Raw genomic sequence first — 26,493 nt, 5'->3', positions numbered from 1 at the left:
TTTTAGCATCTTATTGCATTATTCGCATTGTATGTATTTTGTTATTAAGCCTTTATGATTATTTACTTGCAAGTAAGTTAATTACTGGAAATGTACAGGGCAGGTTCCAACTTAGCCTAGTAATTTCATTGCCTCATCCAGGTGGTGCTGCTGTAATGCTTTCTTTTTTTTTTATCAACATAAAACCCTCTATTGCGTGGATAAGTGCATGATGTGGAATGTTGGGTAATGACAGCCTGTTGTTCTTCATGCTTAGCTTCCTAATCTTAAGTGCTGAATTGTATTTACACACGTAGCTGGGTTGGTCAGAAGATAATCAGAGCAGCTTTGTGTTTTTATGCTTAGCACTGATTGAGCTTCCGGCTCCGTCCGTTCAGTTGTGATTTGGGGTGTGAATTCTGCCATGAAGCCATGAAATGGGATTATGGGTATTTGCGGTTGGCTCTCCGGATTGCAGTTTTCAGCAGTGTAGTGGCACGTCCATCTTAATGACATTGTTTAACCATTATTTTTAATTTTTTTTTATCAAATGAATGCTTAGTGAAAGAGTGTGTTCAAGGCACTGGCTAATTTCTGCATACTACTTACAAGGTGAGGCCACTGGTCTCATGGATGTGCTGCAGAATGATTATGGATTAAGATCATTTATGTTCCATTGAAAATGCAGTAAGATGCTGGTACCCTGTCCCTTTTTGAGAGTGTTTAATAATACATGAATATGATTGCAAGATGTGGTCAAGTGGACTTACACAACACCCTGTATTGCTTTGTATTTTACAGATCAGCTCCTTGCAGTGTCTGTCTTTTATCATTCACGCTCAACCAGTTTGTGTTATTGATCTCCGGCTGCATTATCATTGAGTTGCAATTTCGATCACCGCACGGTGACAGTAGCCCAATTAGAATCCGAAGAACCATGCGGGGACATAAAGCGCGTGTAAAAGTGTTCAGTGAGGCGCATAAAGGAAGTATTGATGTTAGCTGATGGTAGAAGCCAGAGCCATTCTGATGTGCTGGGGTATTTACTTGGCTGTCGGCTCTATGGGTGATGTCTTCATCTGACTCCTTTGCTTGTCTTTGTGGGACCTGCTGTCAGAGCAAAGAAACGTCTGTGCTGCAGTGAACGCTTCCTTTTAAGATCTCAGTTTACGTTATTAGGAAAGGGTTTGATGCTCATTCACGGCCTGAAGATAATGGGTCAGAATTTGTATTCTTTTTAAACCCAAGCGCTCTGAAAGTGTAGAGATTTTATCTGGCCTGGTGGGCTCACACTTCGTAATCAGAGCAATGGAAACCGCCCACTTCCCCAGCAATTCCCCTTATTGATTATTCATCTCCGTCTCCCCTTTCAGGAACTGAGAGCCAGTCTAGTAAGTGTCAATCACATTCATATCACTGTCAATGATGATGGCCGCCCGGTGCTTAGCACACAGCCTGCTGACCAAGGGAACATACTGAATTATTTCATCAGACCCTCTTCACCCCCCTTTATAAGATTTGCATTAGTTGAGGATCTCATTTATCAAGCCGTATCTCTTTTTGAATTTTTTACAATGTGAGTCCCCTGTGGTGTAATTTGAAACAGATATCAACATAGAGAGTGCATTAGGCATTATTTTTAACTTCTGCAGAATGCTCCACTGATTGATGTGGATTGTGTATGTCCCGCCCCCCCCCCTCCTTTGTTTGTGCCGCTGCAGTGGACTTTGTGCCACATGCCAGTATGGACACAGCTCATCACATGCTTCTGTATGGATGCAGGACCCCAGTTTCCACCAAAGGTTATTGGTAAGTCACACTGCGGATGGAATTTTCATTAAATAGAAAAAATAATATTTTAAAGACCCCCTCTGTTCATTTATCCAAAATCTATTCCCTTAAACTGAGACAATTTCAGGGTTCAGTGGCTCCTGAGTAATAGAGGTGTCGTTTCAGGCAGTGTAAAATGGATTCACTCAAGTATGAGACCTCAGTTGTATTGAAACTGTGTTTTTGCTGTCGTTAACAAAGATGTAGTGTGTACTCTACAAACAAAGTGACCATTTGTCATTTTGTGGTTGGCCCGGTAAATGGCAATCATGCAGTGCAGCGAACCTTTAGTGTACTAATCACTGGTGGTGCTCCAGTGATGAAAGCAGCATGGATACTCCACCCTCACTCACAATCTATATCACCAAGGCGGTTTTTGCTCTGGATTTTCGCCCCTGAGCTCTGTAGAGACGCTCACAAATAAACTCTCCTGTTACCATAGCAACTACTGCCACCTTAACAAAGGGGATTCTCTAAACCAGCCCATAGGGAGAAACTCCCGTCTCCAGACTCGTTAGTCCTCTGCTCTACGTCGGTGTGACGGTAGCATAAATGGAACATTAGCGGGATTAAAATGGAAATCTACATCCAGTGTGCATCTAGTGTGCATCTGTGAGAATTACTGCAACAGGGTTAAAAATTCTCTCACACAATGTTACTGACACAGAAACAACAAAGCTGGGAAGAATGTTGTGTGTCAGGGTGTGTGTATGTGAGAAGGTCATTTGATACCATAATTAAGGTGCTCCATTTCATTTTTTTATAGAAGTCAAAGGCACCTTAAACCAGGTCATGGTAATGAAGATGGATATGATAATGAATTATACAAAGATGTTTTAATGAACACTATTATAATTTTAAAAACTTTTAGGATTTAAAAATTGCAACAATTATGTTTTATAGAATAACAGATACTTCTCACAGACATTTGTGAAAATTGGGTCTGGATGGGTTGAATTTATTTGGGATCAGTTTCTCCTCCAGATAATTTCCAGAAAATTTAAAGTTATAATAAAATTATTCATATACGCCACCATACCTCAGCTACTCTAGTTTGTTTTTTGCATGTTTTTTTTCTCATGTATACTACCAGCTGTGGCGAAACTATACTGACTCATATAGTGTGGGGGGTTGGGCCACAGTCTGATTATTCTTTAATTTTTTAATTTTTCATCAAAATTTAATCTCTATGGATCCTACAGGGATGGGGTTTCTTCAAGCCCCCAAAAAATGCATTATGCATTCTGACTATGAAAGTGGTTCAGAAATTCAGAAGTGCCTGTGAAGCTGTGGATATCAAAGAGACTCTGGAGACTCAGTGGGGGGTGTGAAAATAGGCCATGCCATGTGACTACCAATCAGACTCTAAAACCACAGAATTCACAGCAAGCTGAAAGGAGCTCAGAAATGTCATTTTTTCCAGCCCTCTAATAATCTGATGTAAAAAGTAAAAAATAAAGACCATTACAGTGTAAGAAATGGTCAAAGCTGAAATTTGAACAGTCAAGGAACAATACTAAGTATCACTGTGAGCTCATGAAATATATGATAATATCACTGTAGCACAATCAGAAGACATATTTCTTATAAATAGTCTTTGTGTTGCTTATTTTTATCACAATGTTTAAAATATCAGAAGAGTGCTAGATCTGCAGCAATTCTGCTTTTGTAATGGTGAAAGAGTGTGCAAAATTAGATATATATATATATATACACACACATATACCAGAATTGAAGAGATACTTTCTTCTTGCTTGCACAGTGCAGGATGTTATTTGTTCCTTGTTTGTATATCGATGGCCTGACTCAGTGGTGAATTAATAATGAGCTTGAGGAGTGGGCTGCTATATTGACTGGGTTGTTGTTTTTTCATTTTTTTCAGGGATTGCGGAGGTGAGCAGGGAACCTGTGCCGATGAGGCCAAAATCATGTATGCCTGGGCCAGAAATGCCCCTCCCACCAAATTACCCAGAGGTATCCTGCATCTATCCTTCCCACCGTCACTACCCTGAATTAAGGGGATCTCCCTTAATCCCCAGTATTATCCTGCTGCAGAGTAATTGCTCTCCAGCGAACTTCTCATCAGTGTGTCTAATAAAGTGTATCTTATAATGATATTAGCTCCTCACATCTTACTTTTCCCCCTTTGTGCTGTGCAGATGTTGGATTCAAAGTTGGAGGTGATACAGGAATTACCCACTTTGTGCTGCAAATTCACTATGGGGATGTTCATGCTTTCAGAGGTACGTCATGACATCCAATACCCCATCATTGGAACAGTGATTTTAGTGACAATGATATTTTCCTACTCGGCTTTGCCCCCATTGTGGAACTGTCCTGCATTGCTTGTTAGCTCGTTGAGGTGTGCTTGTCTTCATGACCAGACTGTATTACTGAATGAAATATCCATGACGCAATAGACTTGGCAGCCTGAACAGAGGCTCTTAATTTACCTTCTTGGAAATGTGTCTTCTCTACTGAAGTGCTTATTATGAGTTTCCTGTGATCTAACAGCCACTGGCATGTGCTATAAAGTGCTGCCACCGGATCTGACGTAAATTAGGCTGTCTTTTTGTGTGATTGTTTTGTCTGGACAGCATGCAAATGCATTCTAACTCGAATCGGAAGATTATAACCTTGCTTTTATTAGCAATTTGGAGAGTTGCATTACAGTTTTTATTGTCTGCTGTCAGCTTCTTACACGGTATGGTCGAGCAAGGTCCTGCGAGCCTTGTCCTTTCAGCATGCAGAAAGCCTCTGTTTACTATTCTAATGCATATATTGTATATATTTGTATATTAATATTCCCACCTGTTTGGGAATTGCATTGTTGTAGATAAAGAGGTTGTGCTTTCTTTTCAGATCACCATAGAGACTGCTCAGGACTTACTCTAAGAATGACTTCCATACCGTGAGTAGTTATAAGACTAAGATTTTCCCACAAAATATTTGGATTTTTCACAGCAGGAGATAATACAGGCATGAAAAGAGAACAATCTATGAAAAAATTATCCTAATTGATCTTGGACAGATGGACAAACGTTTTTGTATTTGGCCTCATTTTTTCTTATTCTTGTAATATTTGAGTTCATTGTATTTATATTTGTCTCTTATTGTACTCCCATTATAACATAGCGTAGGCCTTTTTAACAAATTTGCCTAATTTACACAGGAGGCCATTTTGTTCCTAATATGAATATTATTAATTAGTGGACTTATTGACTATCAGTATTGACATGTTATTACACTCCACATATGCTGTGAATGTTTACAAGTACCACAGTTTGCAAACAAAGGTTCTAGTTGCAAGTTGCTGAATTTGTGAATTTTGCCATTAGCCTTGATAAGATGAGTGTTAATTGTCAGGTTTTGTGTTTTGTATGCCAACGTTGCGCAAAGCCACATAATAATTTGACAAGGAGTTTGACAGTGAATGTCGATTAATTCAGTATGACGTATTATACAATCATGTAAGAACTTTGTGACTAAAGTCATGCTTTAGGGACTAAATGGTCACCCCATCTCATAATAAATTAATGGAATAAGTGAAAAGGCCTGCTCAGATGTAATGAGATTAAGCTTTAGGGGGTGAATAAAAAAATCTTCAAAATAAAGGCCAGACCATGAAAAGGTGCATTAAATAAGGGTGTGTTCCCAATGATAGATGTTGATGTGGCAAGAGGAATGACATTATTGAAACGCGCCATTGATCTGGAGTGCGTTGTCTCTGAGCTCTAGTTTCATTGTGTGTGTCAGTGATGTAGGGGGAGGCAGTTGATAGATGAGGCTTCCGCTGGGGGTGAATGCAGTACTAATTCACACACTGTATGAGTCTTACATACAGACCCAGCATAAAGATGGAGAGACTGCAAAGGCTAAAAAATACATAGAGTCATAGATCATAGATTAGCTATGATGCAAGTATTAAAAGTAGCTATATTGCTACTTATTTTTTAGTTCCGTTGCTGTAGTTCTTGCTGACGAAATTTCATTGCATTTTAGGTACATATTACATAATCTCTGTACCATATATGCTTTAATGCAGTCTCATAGCCAGTGTCTCACCTTTTTATGTTTGTCCTGTGCAGACAGCCCTTTATTGCTGGCATGTACCTGATGATGTCTGTGGATACAGTTATCCCACCAGGGAAAAGAGGTGAGTGTGCCACACCCAGAATCTTATTCTGTTTCAGAAATGCTCCTATTTGTCCACCATCATCTTCGAAAATTGACAATTTATGTTACTTGTTTATTGTAAGAAGGAATAAATGCTCACCTGAGGATTAGACATTTTTTACCTGTGGCCCTCAATATGTATGCATTTTATCTCACTGTCATAAACGGAATTTTGTTTATTTATATTCCACTAGTTAACAATTCCGTTTTACTGATTGGATTTTGTCTTGTCCACAGTTACCAATGCAGACATTGCCTGTTCTTATTCTTCATACCCAATGCACCCTTTTGCCTTCAGAACCCACACCCATCGCCTGGGTAAGATAAAAAAATGTCATTCAGAATGTTCTTATTTGGTCTTATTGTCTGGTGGGAGTCTGGTTTCTTCACTAGGTTTATGTTATGTAATTTTCACAGGTCAAGTTGTTAGTGGATACAGAGTTCGCAACGGGAAGTGGACTCTTATTGGACGACAGTCACCACAGTTACCTCAGGTACATGTTTATGCTTGATTTTACCTAATTACATAATAAAGAAAGGCTGTTTTTGTGTTTTGTCTAAAACCCACAAAAGCATTGTGACCTTATTCTAACTCGGTTTTTATTCAAATATTTTATTATAGTAGTAGTGGTCAGAATGTGTTTATCAGTATCTAATGCTACTGATGCTATGATACAATACAGCACAACAGTAGAGCATTAATTAACTTCATTGAGCATTAATTGTACATTATATGTAACAATAAACACTGAACATTTAAATGCCCAAAGATAATATAACATAAAGGATTTCTAAATGTATTTTGTTGTGGACAAAATTTGTACATTTGTAATTGCCATCTTTAGTGCATAATTTATTAGACTGATTAATCAGTAGACCAGTATTTGTAAGTGCTATGTAACTCAGTGGCATTTTTAAATGACAGCTGTTTTGCATAGTGTTCACCCAAAAGGTGTTTGCAAAGGATCCGGTGGTCACTGTCATTAATAGTTCCATTTTAGGTCGATCTGCAGAATCGATACAGACAGTAACGTGGGTGGGACTTGGTAATGACTTAAAGGTCATCAGTAAATCTTGAGTGTCTAGAAGGAGGGAGGGCTGGACATGTCTTTTTCAGTCATTTGCAGATTGAGATTCCATAGGACGTTTGTGGATAACAAACATGTTAAGTGGTGCATGTAGTCCTGTAAAAGCATCCGACAGATTATCAACGTGAACAGCCTGCCCCTTCCCCAACGTGGTTGTCCGAGCCACGAACAACACTGTCACTACCGCAGCAGCGGTGCTCCCAGCCCTGGCATCATCGTGCACGCGCATCTCTCTGCTCTGCTTGGCTTGGCACTTATCAGCATGTATCGGCGTCTCCGGAGAAATGGCACTATGACGGCATGAGCAAGTGCATCAGCCTGACGGGGTTCAGGGGACCTGAGAGACTCCTCTAAAATCAGACTGCATGAAGATTGGCACTGATATTTCGAATGACAGGCAACCCCAGTACATTGCCACAGATGAAATTCAGATGAAATGCATTAGATGAAATTCGATTGGCAATTTGTGTGCTTTATTGACCTTTTGGAGTTGATTGTTGAAGCTTGGTTTTCTTTTGCTCATCAGCTATGTGAAAATGTGTTGTAGCTTAGCATTGATGCAATTAAGCCACAACCAATGTCCAATGAACTGGAATTAAACGGAGCTCCGGAGATTTGTCTTTTTTTTTTTTTTTTCAATTATTTTTACACGTCCAGTTTCATAATCAGATTTTTACGAAGACCTGTTGGAGAGTAGAGATGAATGCGTCGGAATGAAAAAAACAAAACCGTGTCATTTCCATACGCTAGAGCAGATTCTCAGCCTCCAGTGACAGTTGCTCTGGCCTGTTCTGATCCTTCCTGTCAGGCCTCTGTGTTGGCCGCTGCTACTGTCTTATGTGTGCATCTCTGGGGCTTTTACTTCAACCCTTTCATCTCACAGTCACAATTCCTTTTGAATATGTGCTGAAAAGGCTGGTGTCCTGTAAAATACAAACGGATGCATTTGTGTATAATAGTACATTTTATAGTGAAAGTGAAGTGATTATCGTTGTGAAACACAGCACAGCACAACAACGAAATGTGTCCTCTGCTTTTAACCAATCACCCTTGGTGAGCAAGGTCCCATTACATCAGATGATGAAAATTTTGAAGAAAAAATCTCTATGACTGCTTTATATATAGTGTACTTTTACACTTAAATTGGTCTGATCTCAAGCATGACATTACTTATGATTTTGCAAGAATTTTCACTCTGATAATTGGATGTAAAAACTGTGATTTTTCTCATTTTTGTTTAAACTCCAATTCCAAACATGGCATCATAAGAACCACAGCTCTGGTTTGGTTGCCTGACATTACACACATTTGTGGTCTTTCAGGCATTTTACACAGCCAGCAACTTTGTCACGGTGGAGAACGGAGACATGCTGGCTGCCCGCTGTGTGTTCACCGGGGAAGGGAGGACAACAAAAACACGGATCGGGTGAGTTCTTCTCTCTGGTGATGATTTATTCATCTCGTTTCCTTCGGAGGAGCTGCGCTTCATAATTTAAGATTATGGCAACCCTTTTAAGCGCTCAGGAACTGTAATGTCAAGTTGTACATGGATTTGAGCCTAGCAGAGAGACTTTCTGCCGATTTGAAGTGCCATTTGAGGATTTGGAGCTTTTGTTTCCATGGTGGAGCAAGTGTTGAGCAGGATGCAAATAGTTTTTTTTTAAATAGGTCCCCTATTATGAAAATTTCACTTTGTGAGATTATTTAATATTAATACGAGTTTCCCTAGCCTGTCTATGGTCTTTCACTGGCAAGAAATGGCGATAAGAATAGGTGTTAAGAATGCTTAATAGGTGTTAAGAATGCTTTGGCCATTCTGCTTCACCGTTCAGGGAGCGGCAGCTCAGGAGGTCGGATCTGGAATTTGTCCCCTTATGTCGTCAGCCCAGAGAATTTCCCACTCCTCCCCTAAAAAAGTTACTCCACCGACCATCGTGGTTTGAGTACGTCTGAAGTATTGCAGTTTTTTTTTTTTAGTTCTGTCACACAATACTCTGAAGAACCAGGTTAATTGATTTTTTTTTCTGGAAAAATGGCAACACAACTTCCTCTTTGCACCAAACAGTGTTGATGTGTTGATGATGTCATTTCCATGAATGCCCACACACTTTCATAGGCCTCATTTGCATTTAAAGCTACACACACTGATACGGTGCGTCCTTGGGAAATTTCATTGTGGGACTGGCTAAAAGTGGCTGAAATTCTGCACCGCAGCTGAATTTCAGAAAGAGACTTTAGGTATAGTATTAGGGGACAAATAAGACCTATATAAAAGAAAAGAAAAAAATCATAATAGGGGACCTTTTAAGCTGAGGATTAGTAATGTGTACACATGCCTCTGAGCCCAGGGCCCATCAGGAGGTGTTCTGCTTGGTGTAGAATTCAGAGGTACAGAGAGTGTGAGAAGTGCAGAGCAGTGTATCAATCTGCTAGACTCACTTGGTTAGGGTGTGCGTATTTGTGCATGTGTGTGTGTGTGTGTGTGTGTGTATTAAGCACAATGGCACTCAGAGCTGTAAGAGCTGTCCAGCTCGGGGGGAAAAGGTCTTTTCTCCGTGGTGGGACTCTGCATTTTTCATGATTTTTCTGTTGGAGACTCTCCTGCAAGTAGTCTGTGTATGCGCATGGGTGTGTGTTTCTGCCCTGTCACTTCTGTTGCTATGGTGATGAAGAGAACCCATGATGGTGGCAGTGGAGGTGCATTGACGCATCTTCTCAGGATGCAGCCACCCCCGCACATTCGCTCACCCGCTCAGCCAACCCCCACCCTCCTTCACAGGCACACACACACACGTGCACACCCATATTGCCCTACGGTGATGTGATAGAAATAACAACCTTAGAGAGAGAAAGATACAATAGAATAACTAAGTAACTGATTTACATTTATTTGCAGGGTTTCTGCAGATCCTTAAAACATCTTAAACTATCATCATATAAACTATCATTATAAATATAATTATAAATGACTAGTAATCCTTAAATCCACAGTTTAAGGGTCTTAAAAATACTGCAGACCCAATAAATCAAATGAAACAAGCCTTCAATCTGTCAGTAATTTGCGGTCAGTGTACACTCTGCACTTCTAATTGCATCGTGCACATGGTAATGACCTAGCCTGTTTGGTGCCATGTGTGAGAATACCGTCCGTCTCGAGGCAGCATGTGAGCTATCTTGTTATACACAGCATCTTGCCAGAGTTTAAAAAAATGTCTGTCTGAGAAAATGAATTATTTACATTCTATTTTTTTTTATAAACTTTAGTGTCCTTTAGTCAATGGCTACTAATCAAGTCCTAGTTGCCCTTTACTGACCTTTCTTGGTGTGGCTGTAGTATCTTAGTCTCACAAACAAGCCAGCAAGTTATGTGTTTAAGGTGTGTGGCTGCTCACCTCCTGAGCATGGAAAAAAAAGTTCAGGTTCAGGATTTTTTCTTACTAACAGCCCTGAATTTTAAATTTTTTTTTCTTGCCCATGATGCCACCTGCCAGGCCCATGTCACCAGAAAACACCAGAAATTACTCACAAATAACAAACAGAAAATATTGTAGTCGCCCAGAGTGGCTTGCAGTGGCTTGCAGGTAATATGAGACTGTTAACATTGACAAGGCTAAAAAAAACAACAGAAATCTGGAAGGAAAGTTAATATCAGATAATTCTATATTAATATATATTAATTATATATAAAATTATTTTGTATTTTAGAAGAGCATCTGGGCCCTTTGTGTTTTGGTTTTTATTCCTACTGGAAACATTTTGTAAAAAAATTATACATTTCCTATACACCCACATCATCTTTTGCACAACATTGATTGTCTCACAAATCTATTCGTCTCCCGCAGAGGCACCTCTCAGGATGAGATGTGCAACTTCTACATCATGTACTACATGGACAGCAAGCATGCAGTTCCGTACATGGACTGCATGGAACACGGTTCAAGCAGGCTGTTCAAAGACATGCCAGAGGAGGCTAACGTTCCTGTCCCCGTGCCTCCTGAGTTTACAATGACGGGCATGAGGCATGGCGCTGGAGCAACAGGTAAAAACCTGTCATGGTTTTCTATCCTTCCGCTCTGGAACCATGAACACAATTAAAGTAGGAGAACTTAAACGTACTGATATTGTATTCTGCACAGTCCTGTTTATATTAATTGGAAGATGTTATTTTGCCCTGACTCCAGTATTTCTCAAAAATTTAAGATCACCAGGATGACTCTGCCTTGCTGGAGCCAAAGAGGGAGGAGGAGCAGCTTCTGGATCAGGGTGAGATGACTCTGTTCTAAACCTCTTTATTCGTTTTGTGAATTAAAAGTACAATTTTTTATTTCAATGAGTTAACACTCCTAAAGGGATGAGAATTAGTGGGAATTAAAGCAGGCAGTGACGTTGGTTGTTTCCATGGTTACCTTCCTCATCACCTTGCATCTCTCGCCTACATCTACAGCTATCGGCGTTATATCTCACTGCTTCTCTGCTGTTCCCAACACAGCCGCAGCCATCCCAGCTGCGTTTGAAACAGTAAAAACATGGTCAGCCACCTTCACCCATTTGCTTCTCTGGGCAATCTAATGGGAGATTAATATGGAAGAGGCAAAAGGACAATGCCTGGCCGGATCAAACGTATGTGTGGATGCCCTTTGATGCTGTGACACTTCAATCTTCATTTGTTCATTAGAGAGCGTTTGAGGACAAGGGCCTTTAATCTCACCACACCTGCTGAGAGATCACAGCAGGATCTGAGCGCATTGCCTTTACAGATTCACACATTAGCATAACCAGGCGCAGCGTACTGCCATGCTGGAGACTTGTCCTTTTTGCAGCAAAAACAAGAGTCACACAACTCGTCTGAGAAAAAATATGATTTCACAATCTCCCTATGTTATACATAATAATCTAATATGTATTCAGATTTATAAATCAAATCAACTAAATATACGAGGCATTCACGACCTGGGCAAAATGCCCAAACAAACACAATCTGAGTTATTGATGTACAATGAAATACGGTTTTAAACCTTTTTAGGAACCAATATAACATTTCCATTTTCATCGCAGTAACATTTATAGATCCAGGCTGCCTTACATAGGCGCTCTATTGCAGCATCATGCTATCATATGAACATATTTTAAAAATGCTTAGACCAGATGCTGCTCAGGCGCGGGCCAACTGGATCAAACGGTGCTGTTATTGTTAAAGGATCATGTGTTGTTCCATGGAGGATAGCGAACATGCTGGCAGATAAGGTTAATGAACTGAGCTGCAGCCGAGTGCAAATCCAAGACCTAGCGCCAGGCTGTCGTATATTCACCGGAACAGATTGCAGTCCTGTAGTCCTCGGTGATCCAGGCACTATTAGCCCGGCTTGTTATATCTGTCAGAATGCTCCATTTTCCGTCATAAGTTCTACCCGGAGTTCTAATGACATCATGATGTACGTGAGTGCACAAGGCTGACCTCCATGTTCCCATTGTTAAAACACAGAGTTTTATTCCAAGAGCATTATTTCATATTCAGATAAATAATGCAGCCCGTAAGCCACATATAGCCCACTTTTTTATCGTTAATAATGGAATAGAAATCCAAGAGCAGGTACAGCATGGATTTTTGGCATTTTAGGCAAAAAAAAACATTAATCTCAATGCTGCCATGAGATTGTGAAAACTATTTTAACATCAAAGCACCTACTGGCTGGTTGCATTATTTATACATTTGTTTTGTAACTACTTGGCACAGTCCATGTGGAGTTTGGGGGTATTGATGCTGGATTATAGCCTGCAGATACAAACAGCACCCTTGACCAGAAATGGGTTGTACAAAACAAAAACACCACTGGGTGTTTGGGCTCCAGAACAGCTTTGGTGCATCTTGACACTGATTCTCCAGTGTGTCTGTCTCCACTAGAGGGACAACATTTGGTGATGTTGGTGATGATGAAACAACAATCCAGAATGTGCTCAGTTGGTTATTTTTAGGTTTTCATACTCATCAACCAGTCAGTAAAGCTTGACTCCTGTGGACATGGGCGCAGTCATCATCCTGGGAGACACAAATCCAATCAGGTTGAAATTGTTTTACTATAGGATAAAGATGGATACTCAATCACTTTGCAGTTAATCTGCAGTGATGTCTAAATTCCCCTCTTCGTAGGAACCTAGATTGTCCACATATATTTTCAGGTTTTCTTTCATGTTATCTAATAGTGGTTGTTTACATTAATCTAATCAAGAAATCAATAAATAATTTAACTTTTCTCTTGAGGATGCTTTCCGTCTCTCTGCTTCAGACCCAATCCATATGTCTATGTTGCCCCTGCTTTTTATATCTGCACGTTCACCCAGTAGCTCAGCCTGAGTCATGCTGTGAAAAACAAGCTGGCCTGGGAATAAATTTGCTTCATCTCTGGATATGACCTTGCCAACACAGAGTCAGTCACACACACACCCCTTTATGCACATTTTTCTCAGTGTTACCGCTGAATGTCATAATGCTGATATTCTTTCATTGCGTGCCAGTCTGTTCAGTGTCTCTTCAGCTGTGCTGCATCTGGACTGTTTGTAGAGGCTACACTGTAAGCAAACAGACCGCACCATTCATGCTTGCAAACTCCATAAGTCAATCTAAAACCTAATCTCCTTCCCCTTCATTGCTGATATGGAGGATAATGTTGTTTTTCCCCCTTTTATTTTCCACTAAAGCACTTTCTGACGTATAAGGGTGTGTCATAAAGGAAGGCTTGCCTTCATCAGCACATTAACACAAAAAGTGAGATTGTTTTATCTCCTCCAGAACAATCGTTTGGATACTGAGATCTTCATCACCCTTAACATGAATTTTTTTCCTTTATCTCTTGCTGTCCTTACAGTACATCATCATAATAAAGGGCGAACAAGTCTTGCTTAGATAATGCACATTATCATGCTTGATGTGTTCTACTAAGCACCTCAGTGAATATCATATTGAAATATGTCTGTGTGACGTTTACATTAGCAGCTGTTGCTCCTCTGCTTGTCGCTCATCCAGTAAGTAGTTTTTAATGGCTTTGACTGTGAGAATTGGAACATCCGTGCCTCCTCTCCTCCATCAGCATTGCCCCATTCAGCAGCGGTGGAGACCCGGAACCATCATTATCTCCCAGGCTCTGCAGCCCACATCATGGCAGCTTGATAAATCACTTGCTATATTTGCCTTTGCTTTTATTGGGACACAAATTCTGGGTCTGTCACTCAGACCCCCTTGCCTTGTCTGCCTGTATGTGCTTGGTGCTTCGTGATAGATGGGCCCAATAAATAAGAAGGAGAGCTAAGCTCATACATCACTAAAACCCTCTCACACACAGAGAGAGAGAGAGAGAAAGGGAGAGAGAGAAATTTTTATCTTGAATCATTTCAGCAAAGGGGTCTCATCCTGGTCGTGATGCCCACCGTGTTTGAAACTGTATTCCTGTTCCTTTGATTCTGGTACATAAAGCCGAGTTAGATAAATGGCATTTGGGCAACCCATTAAAGGCGGAATGAAGGTTGATCTGAAATGCAATACAGAATCCTGTTAGAGCTGCAGTCTCCGGTGTTGTAAATGATACTTGTCTGAAGAAGAAAGCTGTACTTTGCACTCATTCCAAGACAGCTGTGGTGGGTCTTACAGACTGAAAGCAACATCATTAATATTTTTTTCTGTCATGACAGTAAGATATTCCTTTGTAATGCCAGAAATTACACACAGGAAAATAAGAATTCTCAGTTTTATGAATATAATGGAATAATATACCAAATATACCAAACTTTTTTAAATAAGTGCATTAAGAGAGCCATTCCTGTTCCTTACCAATCTGTCCGAGAATCTGAAAGATGGGCAGGAAAATAAAGACACCACTTACCAGATTTAATATATCTGCTTCTAGCGTCTTGGTGCCAGATACCATAGATCAGGTTTAGAGACCTTGTGGAATTCCTGCCTCAATGGGTCATAGTTGTTTTGGTAGCATGGTGAAACATACACAATATTAGGGGTTTAATTGGTGCAAATTGCTTCTGAAACGCTGAAATTATGAGATGAGTGTCTAGTTCTAGTAACAGTAGTCCATCCATAAAATTGGATTGCTTTGCTGTAGCCTAGTGCACCTAAATAGAAAAGAATGGAATAGAATAGAATGAGATAAGCACAACAATATTTAATGTTAGCACATGTTAAAAAAAATCCTCATTGTCATCATTGTCAGCACATACAGGACACTTATTCAATTTATCCTGTAATCTATGGAATAGAAAACTATCAAAATGGGTTCAAAAATGGGTTCATGTGGTCTGGTATGTATATTAACCACGTGTATTAGGATTTAACATAGCACATTTAGCACATTTGAGGCTTCAAAATCATTAGAGGATTATTTGTGTGTCAAATATGTGAAGAATGACTGTGGCACTAAGCCAGGCTCTGCCTCTCTGCCTTCTGCAGTTCGATTCATGTTGCCCCTTCTTGTTCTTCCTTTTCCCCTCTTCTGTTTTCCTCCCTCTTCTTCTGTCTGTGCAGGTGACTTCTATTCCCTTCTTTCCAAACTCCTTGGGGAGAGGGAGGATGTTGTCCACGTGCATAAGTATAATCCCGCAGAGGCCGAGAGGGCCAAGGTGGACCTGGTAGCCGAAATCGATAGCATAATGCAAAAGAAAGACTCCGCCTGGCCCAGTCCAAGGCTAGCCTACAATGTGAGAGACAAAGCTATTCTGGTGAGGGACAGAGTGCACAAGTTCCACCAGTTAGAGTCCACTGTCAGGCCTACTGGGACCAAGATAATGGCGGCCAAATGGCCTGACGCTGTTGTGGCAAAGGCTGAAAAACCAGGTGGGTTTTTCTCTTTCTGAGGGGCCTTCTGTTCTTGGTGAGAACTCACACGCACTCATTTGTGGAGGTGAAAGTGTTTTCTTTCGTCTTTATCTCCACCCCATATGAGTTTTTCTTTTTTTTTGAGTCTCTCCATCTCCATGCAGTGAATAAAGGTCAGATGCAGCTAGTGCTACATCATAAAATAAGCTTCAATAATGAGACCACAGGTAACTGATTTTTTTTGCAATTGGCCAACATATTTTTTAGTGTTATCTACCAAATCTGTAATTGAAGTTTAGAAACATAGGTCTATATGTTAATGTTCCCCTTATTTGCAGTTTGGAGTTTGGTATTGAAAGTGAAGCTTAGTGAAATAAGCCCTATAGTTTTGTCACTGTAGCAAATTATGTGAACACATTTCTTCTGACATCACAGTTGCTTTTTTCTCTGTGATACTAAACCAGGGACAAATATGACCGAACATGCTGAAAAAGGGAAATAGGAGAATACTGGTTTTCTCCTCCAGGCTTCATAGTGGCTGTTCCTCAGAAAGAGGTAGAAGACCTCTGTTGTTGTTGGTGAGAGCCTGTTCATGCAGGAAAAAAATGGCCTCGCACTCAGGAAATGGATTCTTGGAAATCAATTGCTTTTATTTGGTCCGTGTTTTATACCAGAAAATGTGTTTTACATGTGCCATTACAAGTTGGTCAGCTTTTTGCTCTGGGCATTTATAATGGGGCTCCCTCATCCATAGAGTAAATTGACGATGATGGACTGAGGGCTTTTTATTAAATGAAGTTCCTGAGGCTTATTCTTCATCAACAGTGTCAGTATGAGAGCTTTGCTTCCCAGACCAACATCTCAAACTGAAGCTAATTTTAAATACTCAAAGTTTTTGGCTCACATGTTCACCATAAACAGCTGTGGATGGGATGTGCAGACTCTCAGTTGTCTGAAGGCATTTCATGCCCCACTGCATGTAACCCTGCGATGCACGATAGGCCAATAAAAATGCCTTCAGGCTGATGTCCTCAGTTGAATAACTTTGATTACTTGTCTGGAATTCAGTATAAAGTACACAAACGTTTTTTTTTCTTATTTCGATTTATCACATTTTATTTACAACATGGAGCAGAGCTCTCACAATTTCCGCTACATTAAACCCATTTTAAGCCACTGGGCTGGTGTGTCGATGCTTTTGTAACATTAATGGAACACTGTTCTCTTAATGTAGGGGTTTTAACCAGCCTTGCGATTCCTTGGAGTTTTCAAATCTGACTGCACAGCTAAGCTAAGCAGTAAAAAATGATGAGTGGAGCAGTTCAAATGAACGACGGAGCATTTATAGATTTTATCTGGATGCCTCAGTGGGTTTTTAGTAATATGTAGCCAACAGAAATCTTCATTTGAGGGTGACGCCTCAGAGTTCCCAGCCCCCTACTCAGGCGTGAAAAGAGTGCAGATGTCAGCCATGAGCCTAACCCAGATGCACACAGCAAATAACGTCAAGACTTAGTGTCGAGTTAATTGGACAAATCAGATTGCCAACATCCCATTACAGCGAGAAATGAGGCAGACCACGGAAATCATGGCTGCTTCTCATGGATGGGTTGCCAGGGTTTTTTCATGTTACGCTTCAACATTGCTTGTTAATGACTCACCATATGCCATTTTCCCATAAGCTCTGCAACACTCACCTGTTTGAAGGCTCTCTGTGCTACGGGAGTCCAGCTAAAACCATCAGCTGTCTGTCTGTGTAGGAGTTCATCTGGGAGAGGTGGCTGATTGGCCCGAGGTGCCGCTACAGTTGGGTCAAGTGTCCGGCTTGGCGCTGGACTCTGATGGCAACCTGATTATCTTCCACCGGGGGGACCACAGATGGGGACTGAAGTAAGTACAGTATTACATGTTTTTTCCGTTTCAATTCTCGACCATTACCCTCTCTGTCTCGCAAGTCTGCTGGTTTTCAATCAAAAGATTGAGTCTGTTTCACCATAACTGAGGATTTTCATCACCGTCTGTCTGCTAATAGTCTGTGGCTCCGGATCCCAGATTCACAGATGGTGAAGAGAAATATATTCTCCTTGGCTCTGGCTCAAACATATTCCGAGGATTTGTACCATGTTATCTGCAAGGGATACATTTCTTGCTGATGGGCTTTTTAAAGTTGTTAGTACTTGGCCAGAACAGTATTTGCATCAACATCATTAAATGTGTTGGTGTTCCTGCAGCAACCTCTGTGTCAGTAGGCCAGAAATGTGCCCGACTGGCATGTAAATCATCTGGGCTCTCAAGGTGCTTGTATTAGTGTAAATTTGGCTGTATCTCAGGAATGTGTCTTCTCAGTGAAGATCCAGTAAAGCCAACCTCCCACCATCCACTACTACAGTGAAAAACTTAAAAACACCTAATATTAGCATTGACAAAATGTAAATTAATCTGCTGTTACCTGGGATATTTACAGTATGTCCATGCTAAAATATTCGGTGTGACAGGTTAAAAGATTTCTTTTTTTTATTTAGCCAGTGTTTTCTTTTTTCGGTATACTAATAGAAATCACTTTGTAAATAAGTAAGGAAGTTGTTGATTTGAATACTGGATTAAACTTGACCAATTCTCTCATTGCAACACTGTGTTTCTCCCAGGCGGAATGATAAAGCTCAAAGTGGCGTGGTGTAAAAATAAAAAATGTGCCTTCCCTCTCAAGGAAACTGCTTTTATCCGTCAAATCCTATGTTGCCTAAAGCAAGTACAATATAGCATCACCTTCACCCAGCTCTGAAAATTGTGCTGATCACAGCAAGTCATGCTTCCATGTGGAGAGCCACATTTATTACCGCAGGCGCGGCTCTCTGCTTCACTCAACCGGTCAGTATCTTGTATACCGAGGCAAAATATTAACACCTCCTGGTGCAGTCTGTTCATCCGAACATCCATTCTCACATCGCTGTGAGCGGAGATGCGTTTCCAGGATCACTTGCTCTTTTGATTAGCTTGCCATGCCCTTTGGGTTCCGTTCCTCTTATTTTTTCAGTGTGTTGGAAGGTTCAGTGGGTCCTAGTTTTTATTGTATTGTCTGGCAAGCTTTGAGGTAAACTCAGAATAAATTATTGTTTTATTTGTAAAAAAACTAAAATTGTGTCTTACCTCTGTTTAATCAGACTGTTCTTTGTTTTCTCATTTTTGGCCTTGTTCAGCTCCTTTGACATCCAGGGCAGATATCAACAGCGTTCCTTCGGTCCCATTCAGCAGTCAACCATCTTAGTGGTCGACCCAAACAAAGGCAGTGTGCTCAAGGCCTCAGGGAGAAACATGTATATTTTAGCACTTTTCTACATTCTATTTCTCTTCTTCTTGTAGAAATAAGAGTATAAACATCGTAATTGTTTTATTTACAGGTTTTACTTGCCTCATGGTATTTCAACAGACAAAGATGATAATTACTGGGTCACTGATGTAGCTCTTCATCAGGTAATCTTGTTCTTCATCTTGTTTGACATACATGTGGCATTCATTTTGTGGGTACACCCATCTAAAGTCCCCCTCCCCCGATCCAGGTTTTCAAATTAGGGAATAAGGACAGGCCAGTGGTGGTACTCGGTGAGGCATTTGAACCAGGAAATGACCGAAATCATTTCTGCAAGCCCACGGATGTTGCTGTGGATCCTGTCACTGGGAATGTCTTTGTGTCTGACGGTTACTGCAACTCTCGAATCATCGTGTTTTCACCTGAGGGAAAATTCATTACAGAGTGGGGAGCAGGTATAGCATGCAGTTTTCACTTGGCACCAACACCTGGAATGTTTCGTGCCTTTTTTTTGTAATCTTAAGGATAAAAGCAAGATCCTTTGTGTGCAGCTCTAATCAGCTGCTCTCAGTTACAGCATTAATAATTCACCTAATTAAATCTATCTTTATATAGCAGCAGGGCCTAAAATATAATGGAAAGCCAAAAATTATAATACTTGAAGCAAATTATTACAGTATTTTCTGTGTTTGAGAATTGTCTGTTGGGCCAGTCAAATAGTCATTTTTGATAGGGAATGGATGTAATGCACTGTTAGAGTACTTACCATTGTTCTAGTACCAGTTCTTATTGCCTTTTTGTCCAAATATTTAAAGAAAAGAATCCTTCAGCACTCATTCTAAGGCTTTTGTTATTTGAAAATGAAAATGGAAAAAAATTAAATTATTTGGAGGTAGGCATTATATGATTTTTTTGGTATTCTTTGTCGAAATATATCCATTGTTCCTTTTATGTTCCACTTTTTCCCCCCACTGAAGGAGGTTCAGACCGGAGAAAGCGAATCCCGTTCAGCGTCCCACACAGTCTGGTGTTCCTGCCAGACAAGCGCGAGCTGTGTGTGGCAGATCGGGAGAACGGCCGCATTCAGTGCTTTCTGGCTGAGTCGGGAGACTTCACAAAGGAGATCAAGAAGGACGAGTTTGGGGGGAAGGTGTTTGCCGTGTCCTATGCCCCTGTGCATGGTGAGTGCTGTGCAAAGCACACATTCATTGCTGAGCTTTGTGCTTCCTATCATGCATAAAGAATGGACAGTGAGGCGCCCTATTACATTTATGAAAGATTTTGGTCTTCAGGAAAGAGCTTCAGGACACTGATGCATACTTGTTGCAGGGTAGAGATTCTGTAGATGTTTCTTCAGAAAAACAGAAATTTTTACATTAATTAGCTCTAAAGCATAATGAGTGGACCTGTGGTTTATGTCTGAATCCATTTTAATGCCTCCGGACTGCCTCTTACCAATCTTATTGGATTCTCTCAGGCGGCCTGATGTACGCAGTGAATGGCCGATCGGGCCTGTCTGTACCACTCCAAGGCTTTGTGGTCAACTATTCAACCAAGGAGATATTGGATACGTTCAGCCCAGAAAGCCAGGTTGGTGGCTTTCTTCCCTTTATTATTTCTCTTATGAAGGTGCAGACATTCAGGTTCAACTTTTCCTGGTAAATTAATCAGCCAGACAGAAACTTTGAGACTGTATAGATGTATAGACGCAAATGGCATCGTCCTTGAGTTCCACTGTGACCCTCTTCTTCCACCAACCGATGCAGCATTCAGTGGTGTCATGCTGAGAGTTTTCAGACATAACATGCAGAAATTCAGCTGTTATTTAAGGGTTTTAATGTTGTTGACCATGAAATTACCATGTAACCATGAAATGGAGGCTACTTTATTCAGTATTACAACACAACATTCATAATAACACATGTCTGTCCTGCCTAGTTAATTAATCATGCCCATCCTAATGTTTTAATACAATTTACTCCAAGGCACTCAACTAATTTCTATCCATGATTATTTATTTTAACACTCACGAATGATACACTTGTTACATTCACATGTTATAGAATATATATTGGATATTGCATTTTGTTCCTTCCTCTTAAAACATCTCTAGCACGAAAACTTACCCCTGCAAACTTCTATGCCAAGTTTATAACAGTGATATAGATCAGACCTTTGAGGCCTGAGATTGATTTCTCTGCCAGCTAGAAGGCTTTGTTTCTTTGGCTGGCTTTACTGATGCTACTTAAAAGGATTGACTCATGCTGATTGAAGGACTCCTGAAGTTGTCTAAGATTTAGCAGCTAACCCCATAATCAGATGCCCCCTGGCCATTTCATTTTCATGGACATAAATGAATGATGTGACTGATTTATTTTAGTGTGTCCCAACTAGGCGTGAAGCTTCACTGGTCTCATGATTCGATTAGTTTCAATTCCGATTATCAATGCCTCGATATCGATGCATCACGATACATCCCATACATTTTCTACATGGTCACATCAAATACAAGAGTTAAGGTCTCATACACCTTTGTGGATGCTTTAATTTGCTACAATGAGCAGAAAAGCTGTCGGCATTCAGTCCGTGCTCACCTTGTAACAGCTGTATGCACTATGCTATATGCAGAGTTAGTTGTCTTCCCCGGGCCTGATGCAAAAAAAAAGCCTGGTTCAGATGTCTGTGGTGTCAGGTGAGCGCGAACTGACCAAGCATCGCAATGCATCGATTATACGATTAATTTCAACACCCCTAGTCTCAACTGAAAGTCTGTTATGGGATTCATGTTGAGAGACTAGTAATCTGCATGAGTGAAATGTACATTTATCTGAAAGCTTCGTGGTTGAAAGATCATGTAACCGGAACTGTTTTTTGAACCCAGTGAAAGTGCCTGAATGCCACTGATGATGGAGCTGAAATTAATAGCTCTTTTCTCTTTTCCTTTGTGAAGGAATTCAGAATGCCACACGACATTGTGGTCTCCAGAGATGGCACTGTCTTCGTTGGAGATGCCGACACAAACTCTGTGATAAAGTTTGTCCCCTCAGGAAGTGAGTTCCTAAAGAATTAAGTAACAAACACACTGTGATTACTGCATATTTCGCTACCATTAGACTACAAAGAATTTTACGAAATGACATGTTTATTCTTAAAATTGGACACATTTTGCACTTTTATAGGAATTTGATGAATCTGTGAGCGGTCATCCATTTAATTGATTCCTATTTCTGTTCTGCAGTCAGCGCATTTATACACATTGACCTCATATAGCATCATAAACCTCAGGTCCAGGGTTAAAAAAAACATCAAATGCCATAAATGGTGTGCTTAATCCTGTAACATGAGATACAGGTTCAGTTTTGCTGTGACTTATTTCAAACACTCTCTGTTTGACACTTCTTTTATGTGACATCCTTCATATGTCACATAAGATCTCAGAAAACCCCATGTAGGCTCTCAGTGTCTCTGCTGCATCAGTCCGTTTTTTTATGGCGGCCACCATTTCAATGTTTTCAGCATTCAGCAAGACAGAAGGTCTGCCAGACAATCAAGTGCTCCTTTTACAAAATCAGACCTCAGATAAGGCATCCTATGCATTTAAATTGGCTGTGGGTTGCATAAGTACTTTAGATGGTCAGTAAATCTAGTCTTTTCCTTTTGTTTTCATTCTAAAGAAGCTGAACACCGGTCTGTTAAGAAGGGTGGAATTGAAGTTCAAGAAATTCAAGGTAATTTATATGTAATGTTTTTATAAAACAACTAGTCGGACAGCCATTGCGTCTAAGATGCAGGTTTCAGTTCACTCTGTTGAAACTGCAAAATATTACTGTCACAATTTTTCTGTTTATGGTTCCTTCTTGTGTAATTTTATGCTGTATCTTACACATGCTATGGACTTCTAAAGAAAGCTGCAGATTTTATTAGTTCGTGCTTTTATTAAACGTTCACTGTTGTCCTTTCTCTTTTGCTGTGATGTTTACATTCCCCCTCTGTCCCTCACCTCAGAGACAGAGACATTTGTGCAGGCCCACCTGAAGCCCCTGATCAAGTTCCCAGCGCAGGGGGCTGTGGCGACAGCTCAGAAGACACCTGGACCTGCCCAGAAATCACCTGATCACCATGAGCAGCAGCAGGTTCAAACTGGGGAGAAGCCAAAGGAGAAGAGTGTAGTGAGACAGACTGGCCAGGGTGTGTCCCCTGCCATCATCACTACACTGCTGCTCATCCCGCTGGTGGTGGTTCTGGTTGTGGGAGTCTTCATTCGCTGGAGGAAGAGCCGTATGTATGGAGGTATGGGGTGTGGGCGCCCCCTGGTGGCGACTTTGAGATTATCATTTTTAATGTAATAATATTAATGGTAAAATCCTCAATTTAAAGGTTACAGATAACAAAAGTATAATAAACAATGTATTGACTATATATTATTAAAAATGTAGTGTAGTGCTTGTTCACATATGTTGCGTTTTTATTCTTCCATTAGATGGCTGTGAGGTAAAGCTGGAGCCAAACTCATCTGGTGGCATTTTGGGGAAGCTGAGAGGTATGTGCTGCTTTACCTGAAACTATATGCAAAACAAGAGCCTAGACTGAATGCATATCAGGCCTAAATTGATATGTTTTCTATTAATATTGCATTTCTCAAAATATTTTGCATTAAATGTGTATGTATCTTAGCCTTAAATTACAAGATGTTACTCTTGACCATAGTGTCACAATGATGTCTTGGTAGATGTCATCTGGACAGTTTGAATAGTCTAAATAGTAATGACAGGGTGGTCCATACCATTACTATTCAGACTATTCAAGACTGACACCCACCCTGCATTCCTTGGGGCCACCAATCCCTGACATCTGACCCCTTGTCTGTTAGTGTGACTTCAGTACTCATCAGTTTATTTGAGGGTTGTTTCAGAATGTTCCTTCACTATATGTTGCATTACCACCACGCATGTCTTCATCTAATCCTTCATCTCATTCTCACACGTAATTTAAAATCTTAATTCTTATTGGAAAGTATCAAAATTCAACTGGTGTATTTGTCACATTCAAAGTCATGTGCATATAACAATTCAGTTAAATATAACCATATACATACCAATACTGTGAAAATAAAAATATGAATAAAGAAGAGTAATAATAATAATAAGACAATGCTTCTCATTTGACTCAAATATAGGCAAAGCTGCTGGAAGCTTAAACTTGGGCAACTTCTTTGCCACCCACAAAGGCTACACCAGGCAAGGCTTTGACAGGCTGAGCACAGAGGGCAGTGATCAAGAGAAAGATGACGAAGATGCCACTGACTCAGAAAACGAGGAGTACTCTGCACCGCCACCTCCCGTATCTTCTACATCCTAGTGGCCGACTGCTGTCCCACCCGAAGACACCCGAATGACCCTCCTGTTCAGTGCCGTCAGGATGTACTTTAATCATATATGTACTTGTTCGTATTGGCTGCCAACACTTATTTATTTGTGTACATTTCTCCTCACTAGAAACATTTTAACTGCCACTTTAATTTATATGGGGACCATCTCTGGAATAAAAAAATATAGATTATTTTAAATGGGATAGAAAGGAAACATAAAGAGATTATTAGAGTTTATTTTAATTGTTTAAATAAAATGATTATGATTATAATAGTTATGATTACATAATGATTATTATTATTATTTACTACTTCCAAGTAACTGATTAACCAGATAGCATTTTTAAGTTATCCGGTAATTGCTCCTGAAATTTGACTTATATCTGTACATTTGTGCCTTTTTAATTGTGTAATTTTTGCCTTTTGCAGCACCTAGAGTGACTATGAAATGTGTTCTCCCATTTTGACATTTTATTATATTGTGGGGGAAATTAATTTATATTTACATGGGACTTAACAGGATTAGAGCTGTAAAGTCTGTTAAAGCGAAACCTTACTAATTCAGCAGTTCAAAGTGCTCGCTAAGGAGACCAATACAAATTGTGCCATATTTAGTGAACAGTACATCAAAAGGTTTTAATAGTATTGCTTCTCTCAATAATTGTCTAACTCCTAAAATCATGCATTTGTTTATTTATAACTACTTTAAATGGCCAAAATCAGTAATATATTAAAATGTGGAAAAATGTGCAAGATGGAGAAATGCTTTTAATAGCCACTATATTATTACATTTGTGCCACAGAAAAAGAAGCGCTGCTAATGTAACCTGTATTTTGATTATGTTGTATGCATTCAGTAAAAGGCTAAAATGGTTGATTACTATTATGTATCTAAAGCTGTATTTACAACATTTTCCAAGCAGATGTATAAGATGTGTCAGATGTTTGTTGTGAAATACTGAGGTTTTATCGCAAGAATAATATTTTCAGTAACAATGTTATTTGTGTAATAAAGTGTCTGCAAAGCATCACACTTTTGTGATATTTTTTGGCTTTCCTAGAAAGAACTGTGATTAAAAAACACCGTAAGACTGAAGAATAGATCAGAACCGCAGATTTTTGCATTTTTCAAATAGCTCATAATATAAGTACAAAAGCATATTCCAAGTAAAAAAATATTTGTGTGATGTGAAACAGGGATTTTATTCCATTTTTATACAGTTTTACTGAAACTATGCATTTCTACTGACGAAGCCTGGACGAAGACACCAACTTGCCCTGAAGGGGCAAGTTACCCAGTGGTAAATTAAGTGGAAATGACCACTTCAGAAAGGTCGGAATATATATACCCGTGGGTGCTACTTATTCTTGCACCAGCTATGCATTTTAAGGCAAGCGTTTTGGGGGCGTGTCAGTATTTGCTTAGCCAAATATGTCACTTTAATGCAAATTTTAATAGTGTGTTACATATAAATATGAACACATAAAGCACCATATTCAGCAATGGATATGAATCTTGCTAAAAAGTAATTTAAGACCCCTGAGTAACTTTAATATAACATTTTAAATTAATGCACTAATTTACAATAAATCAAACCACACGTGTGCATATCTTGTGAGTGCAGACAGAAATTGACCATGTTGTCATGGCGTCAGTGTGAACAGATGGACACATTTGGACGTCATTATTACAGATTATTACAGATAACAGGAGCAATACAAGACAGACATGTTAAGGGCCCAACGAGGAAAAAGCACAAAAGGCAAACATTTAAACAGGCTAGAATAGCCGCTTACAATGAGGATAATAGGGAACACAAGCACAAGTACCCCCTCCGGAGTCAGTCCGTGGCAGATGTCTATTATTAATCCCTCATTTGGACCTGAGCTGCAAATTCCATTCATTTATTTTTATATACATGTATAT

General features: G+C 39.9%; 1 protein-coding gene across 2 annotated transcripts in view; it reads left to right on the top strand.

The window, feature by feature from the left end:
- The window catches only part of pam (peptidylglycine alpha-amidating monooxygenase), a 35,073-nt gene extending 10,154 nt beyond the window's left edge, over positions 1 to 24,919 (top strand). Inside the window, exons 5-26 of one of the 2 annotated variants that reach the window (XM_028971695.1) lie at positions 1,701 to 1,788; positions 3,692 to 3,783; positions 3,969 to 4,052; positions 4,672 to 4,720; positions 5,898 to 5,965; positions 6,223 to 6,303; positions 6,403 to 6,479; positions 8,396 to 8,499; positions 10,916 to 11,112; positions 11,274 to 11,336; positions 15,601 to 15,909; positions 17,652 to 17,781; positions 19,089 to 19,205; positions 19,290 to 19,362; positions 19,449 to 19,653; positions 20,176 to 20,379; positions 20,676 to 20,788; positions 22,149 to 22,248; positions 22,873 to 22,926; positions 23,204 to 23,488; positions 23,679 to 23,738; positions 24,375 to 24,919. In XM_028971695.1, the coding sequence (XP_028827528.1) occupies positions 1,701 to 1,788; positions 3,692 to 3,783; positions 3,969 to 4,052; positions 4,672 to 4,720; positions 5,898 to 5,965; positions 6,223 to 6,303; positions 6,403 to 6,479; positions 8,396 to 8,499; positions 10,916 to 11,112; positions 11,274 to 11,336; positions 15,601 to 15,909; positions 17,652 to 17,781; positions 19,089 to 19,205; positions 19,290 to 19,362; positions 19,449 to 19,653; positions 20,176 to 20,379; positions 20,676 to 20,788; positions 22,149 to 22,248; positions 22,873 to 22,926; positions 23,204 to 23,488; positions 23,679 to 23,738; positions 24,375 to 24,556 (2,735 nt within the window). In that variant the 3' untranslated portion in view covers positions 24,557 to 24,919. The remainder of the gene's footprint in view (positions 1 to 1,700; positions 1,789 to 3,691; positions 3,784 to 3,968; positions 4,053 to 4,671; positions 4,721 to 5,897; positions 5,966 to 6,222; positions 6,304 to 6,402; positions 6,480 to 8,395; positions 8,500 to 10,915; positions 11,113 to 11,273; positions 11,337 to 15,600; positions 15,910 to 17,651; positions 17,782 to 19,088; positions 19,206 to 19,289; positions 19,363 to 19,448; positions 19,654 to 20,175; positions 20,380 to 20,675; positions 20,789 to 22,148; positions 22,249 to 22,872; positions 22,927 to 23,203; positions 23,489 to 23,678; positions 23,739 to 24,374) is intronic. The other variant, XM_028971696.1, reaches the window with a different exon arrangement.
- The last annotated feature ends 1,574 nt before the right edge of the window (positions 24,920 to 26,493 follow it).

This window comes from Denticeps clupeoides, chromosome 3, assembly GCF_900700375.1.
Source record: "Denticeps clupeoides chromosome 3, fDenClu1.1, whole genome shotgun sequence".
NCBI lineage: Eukaryota > Metazoa > Chordata > Actinopteri > Clupeiformes > Denticipitidae > Denticeps > Denticeps clupeoides.
The sequence above is the reverse complement of the archived record's forward strand: the minus strand, read 5'-3'. Positions and strand labels throughout refer to the sequence as shown.